The 5,336-nt window shown below is 32.1% G+C and overlaps 1 protein-coding gene across 2 annotated transcripts; it reads left to right on the top strand.

Moving 5' to 3' along the window:
* The first annotated feature begins 626 nt into the window (after positions 1-626).
* Positions 627-4,970, top strand: LOC127723522 (uncharacterized). Of its 2 annotated transcripts, none has more exons than XM_052230161.1 (2): positions 627-3,454; positions 3,589-4,970. In XM_052230161.1, the coding sequence occupies exon 1, from the start codon at positions 706-708 to the stop codon at positions 1,774-1,776; it is 1,071 nt and encodes a 356-aa protein (XP_052086121.1). In that variant the 5' UTR covers positions 627-705; the 3' UTR covers positions 1,777-3,454; positions 3,589-4,970. The 2 variants fall into 2 exon arrangements, with proteins under 2 accessions (XP_052086121.1, XP_052086120.1); XM_052230160.1 differs by having other exon boundaries at positions 3,522-4,970.
* Positions 4,971-5,336: the final 366 nt, after the last annotated feature.

Genomic DNA, 5,336 nt, shown 5'->3' with positions numbered 1-5,336 from the left:
TATAGATCTCGTGTGGAATTATGAACAAAAAATAATAGATATTATTTTGTTCAAATATTATCTACACATTTATGCAATTGTCATCAGTTCGAAAGAAATTAATATATCATATTCTTTGAATTTTATTGTTTTTGTTTGCAATGGACATATCTTGTCAGGAATGGTTTTATGCTAAACATGGAAGCTGTAAAAAAAAATGAATGGTGGCAATAGCATAAAAACAAGGAGATAAGTTATAATTGCAAATGAGACAACTATCCACCAGAGACCAAATGACGTATATGTTGCCTTTTTGTGTGACTACACAGTTGTTCAAAGATTGCCGACAGAGCGTTTACATATAAATACACTTATGTGCAGCATAAGTGACTTTATTGTACAATGAAAGATTGTAACTTTTAATTGTATTAAGTCTTTTGATATCATGTTTTGTAAATGTTAGAAATATGTAGAAAATAGTTTTGTACAGTACATAGGTGTTTATCTGACTTGAAACTCTTAGGAATTTTGTAATTGATATGGGGGCGCTACTTCAAGCACATGTTTTAATATGCAGCCTCTTTTTCAAATAGCTGCCGAAGGAAGAACACGTACAGAAATTTGGTGACACTCAATTTCATAAAAAGTTTTTGTGCAAAAACCGACATATCCAGTGCATTTCGAATTATAAACATAAAAGAATCACAATACAAACTATTTGGCTTCATGTGGGAGGGGAAATACTATTACGATAAAAATCTGCAAATGGGTTGTAGTTCTAGTTGTCAAATTTTTGAAAATTTTAGCACAGCCATTGAATGGATCGCAAAAAATAAAGTACTTATTCCAAACATAGTGCATATTTTAGATGATTTTATGATAGTAGACAAAACCGAAGATGGGTGTAAGAAAAAATTAGAACGTTTTCTTGCAATTTGTAAAGATATGGGTATACCAATTTCTAAGGAAAAAACATTCCAGCCATCCCAGGTTATGAGTTTTGTTGGTTACGAAATAGACACTAGGTTGATGGAAGTTAGACTTCCAATTGATAAGCTTGATAAATGTCACAATCTTTTAACCGTAGTGTTACAAAAAGAAAAAATTACATTGAGGGAACTTCAATCTATCATTGGTACACTCAACTTTGCTTGTGCAGTTGTCATCCCAGGAAGGGCATTTCTGAGAAGACTAATAGACTTAACAATTGGGGTCAAAAAATCCTTTCATAGAATACAAATGACAAAATCAGTTAAGCAAGATCTAAATACATGGCAAAATTTTTTAAAGAATTTTAATGGGAAGTCATTGATTTTATCAGACCGTTGGTTAACATCTGATCAGCTACATTTGTTTACAGATGCCTCTGGTACATACGGTTATGGTGCTTTGTTTGGTTCACAGTGGTTCTTAGGCAAATGGGACACAAAATGGCAAAAACAAAATATTGCCTTTTTAGAGCTATATCCCATAGTCTTGGCAGTTGAAATATGGGGCCACCGATTTGAAAACCAGTGCATATATTTTCATACAGACAATATAGCTTTAGTGTCTGTAATTAATAAACAAACATCTAAAGATGCGTTAATTATGTTCCTAATAAGGAGACTAGTTCTACACTGCTTGAGAAACAATGTGAAATTTAAGGCAAAACACATATATGGTTCAAAAAATGTTTTGGCAGATGCACTTTCTCGTCAACAGGTACAGAAATTTCATCGGTTAGCACCATGGGCAGACACTGTTCCCAAACCAGTTCCCAATCTACCAGATTTGCCAAGCTACAGAAACCCTTAAATAAAATTTTTAACAACATCTTATCTGAATCCTCACAAAAAAACTTATAGAAGAGCAATTATCCACTATAAGAGTTTTGCTGAAGAATATGGCATTAGATTTCAGTTACCACTTACTAGTTCAGATCTCATACTATTTATAGCACATTTGAAATACAAAGATCTTGCATCAAGTTCTATCTCAACATACATTTCAGCAATTGGTTTTACACACAAAATTAATAATTGGCCTGATCCAACTGATTCATTCATTATTGATAAGGTACTGAAATCAGTGCATAAGGGAAGAAATCAAGATATGAGACTTCCAATTACTAGTACAATTTTGAATCAATTAATTGATGCATTAAAACAGACAATATCTAATAGATATGATCAAATTCTATTCAAAGCAATGTTCACCCTAGCATACCATGCTCTTTTAAGAATTGGTGAGATGACAGTCAACAACAAAAATTACAATCATGTTATTAGTTTAAGTCAAACTGTTGTGTTACACGAAAAATTAAGTATCAGTTTCATGGACTTCAAACATTCAAATGGAAAACAATTCCATTTAGAAATAGCTAAGAATAAAAATAACAATATTTGTGCAGTAACGGCACTTACTAGTTACTTAACTTTGAGAACAAACACAACGGGTCCACTATTCCTCAACTCCAGTGGAGAAGCTGTTTCTAGACAATTATTCCAACATGCTCTGAATGGTGCTTTGAACTTTTGTGGGCTCAGCAGAGCATATTACAAACCTCATAGTTTCAGGATAGGCTTTGCTACCGACGCAAGTGCAAAAGGATTGTCCACAGAAACCATAAGAAATTTAGGTAGATGGAAATCCGATGCATTCAAATTATATATTAGACAATCAGGTCAAATTTCTAACCTTTAGTCATGTTTATCTGTCTCACAACTGATCATGTAATGACGTAATTTGTGAATGAATTACTGCCGTTTATTATTTTATATTTTGTACAGGGCTTGTGGGTCACAGCTCATTACATATCACAAACAGAATAACAGTTCATATTATATGGAAACGGTGGACAATTGGGAAAGGTGAATTATGACGCTTATTTAAGCTGATACAAGGACAACCTAAAACCAGGAATTCATCCGTTTACCATTGAAATGACCAAATTTTACTGAGAAGTAATTGACAGAAAACAGCTTGCCAGGACTGGAATCTTAAAATCCCCCATTTACATGTAGTAATATTTATCAGTAAACTTATAACAATATTTAAGGAAATACAGTTATCTGAAAGGGAAAATAGGTATTAATACAATTATTGAATGCATGTTTTTGCTGTAAGAATTTAGTCAATAGTAAACAAACTTGGTCTGTTATTGCATCAAGTAAAAATATTTGTTTGACACAATGTCTGTAAATTGTGTCTTTTTAGTATATTTTGGTTTGTATCAAGTAGATACATGGTTAGGACACAATGTCTGTAAATTGTGTCTTTTTAGTATATTTTGGTTTGTATCAAGTAGATACATTGATAGGACACAATGTCTGTAAATTGTGTCTTTTTAGTATATTTTAGTTTGCATCAAGTAGATACATTGATAGGACACAATGTCTGTAAATTGTGTCTTCTTAGTATATTTTGGTTTGTATCAAGTAGATACATTGATAGGACACAATGTCTGTAAATTGTGTCTTTTTAGTATATTTTGGTTTGTATCAAGTAGATACATTGATAGGACACAATGTCTGTAAATTGTGTCTTTTAGTATATTTTAGTTTGTATCAAGTAGATACATTGATAGGACACAATGTCTGTAAATTGTGTCTTTTTAGTATATTTTAGTTTGTATCAAGTAGATACATTGATAGGACACAATGTCTGTAAATTGTGTCTTTTTAGTATATTTGGTTTGTATCAAGTAGATACATGGTTAGGACACAATGTCTGTAAATTGTGTCTCTTTAGTTTATGATTGGTTGTATAAAGTAGATACGTAGGTAGGACACAATGTCTGTAAATTGTGTCTTTTAGGATAAAGGACATTCGTGGGACTCAATGTCTGTATATTGTGTATTTTTAGTATATACATTTGTTGCATAATTTTTTACTTGTTTATAAACAGTACATAGAATCGTAAGTTTTATCATTTGCATAAGTAGGATGATGGGTGATGCAGGTTTACTTTAGGGCAGCGTTTTCAGCTCCATAAGAGCTTCATACGTCATGGCGGTATCTGCTCCCAAAAGTTGAGATGTTACACTATTATTAACAAATTTATAGTCAAGGGGAGATAACTCTAAATTGATTGACTTTTCAAAAATTTCAATTTTAATAATTGATGACATTTGTCTTTTCACTTATTACATAATATGCTTATTGGTTCAGATTGTAATGAAAGTATTGTATATTTAAATTCACAATTGGTACTTATAATTGTAGTGTATGCAAATTTTATACATGTATCTTTTGATATGATTGATTTTGAAAAATAAACTGTCACATCTGTGGCCTGCATCATCATAACATGTGTTAGTTTTTATTTTGACTTTAGCGGACCATAAATACACTTATGTGCAGCATAAGTGACTTTATGGTACAATGAAAGATTGTAACTTTTAATTGTATTAAGTCTTTTGATATCATGTTTTGTAAATGTTAGAAATATTAGAAATATGTAGAAAATAGTTTTGTACAGTACATAGGTGTTTATCTGACTTGAAACTCTTAGGAATTTTGTAATTGATATGGGGGCGCTACTTCAAGCACATGTTTTAATATGCAGCCTCTTTTTCAAATAGCTGCCGAAGGAAGAACACGTACAGAAATTTGGTGACACTCAATTTCATAAAATATTTTAATCCCCTCCTCCTTCCCCTACTTCCACCTTGAAAAGAGTTTCTTTCATTGTTAAAAGGTGACGAAACGAGGCGGTATCTGCTCCCAAAAGTTGAGATGTTACACTATTATTAACAAATTTATAGTCAAGGGGAGATAACTCTAAATTGATTGACTTTTCAAAAATTTCAATTTTAATAATTGATGACATTTGTCTTTTCACTTATTACATAATATGCTTATTGGTTCAGATTGTAATGAAAGTATTGTATATTTAAATTCACAATTGGTACTTATAATTGTAGTGTATGCAAATTTTATGCATGTATCTTTTGATATGATTGATTTTGAAACATAAACTGTCACATCTGTGGCCTGCATCATCATAACATGTGTTAGTTTTTATTTTGACTTTAGCGGACCATAAAGATAGTAGATAAAGCGTGTACGTCAACGAGACAGCACCCCAATGACATAAATAACCCCAAAAATCCATAGGCAAGATGGATTCATAAACAATGGATAGGTATCTATACATGGAATTTGCTCTTTGAGTAAGTTTATTTTACTTTGCTTAAAGTTTAAAATTGAGAATGGAAATGGAGAATGTGCCAAAGAGACAACAACCCGACCAAAGAGCTGAAAACAGCCGAAGGCCACCAATTGGTCTTCAACACACCGAGAAAATCCTGCACCCGGAGGCGGCTTTCAGCTGGTCCTTAAACAAAAATGTGTAATAGTTCAATGCAAATGGA

Source organism: Mytilus californianus, unplaced genomic scaffold (genome assembly GCF_021869535.1).
Source record: "Mytilus californianus isolate M0D057914Y unplaced genomic scaffold, xbMytCali1.0.p SCAF_13, whole genome shotgun sequence".
NCBI classification, from domain to species: domain Eukaryota; kingdom Metazoa; phylum Mollusca; class Bivalvia; order Mytilida; family Mytilidae; genus Mytilus; species Mytilus californianus.
Note: the sequence above shows the minus strand (reverse complement) of the source record. Positions and strands in the feature narration are given on the sequence as shown.

What these genes read in the sequence shown, in the direction of transcription:
- LOC127723522 (XM_052230161.1), top strand. Translation starts at nt 706, where the DNA reads ATGTGGGAGGGGAAATACTATTACGATAAAAATCTGCAAATGGGTTGT.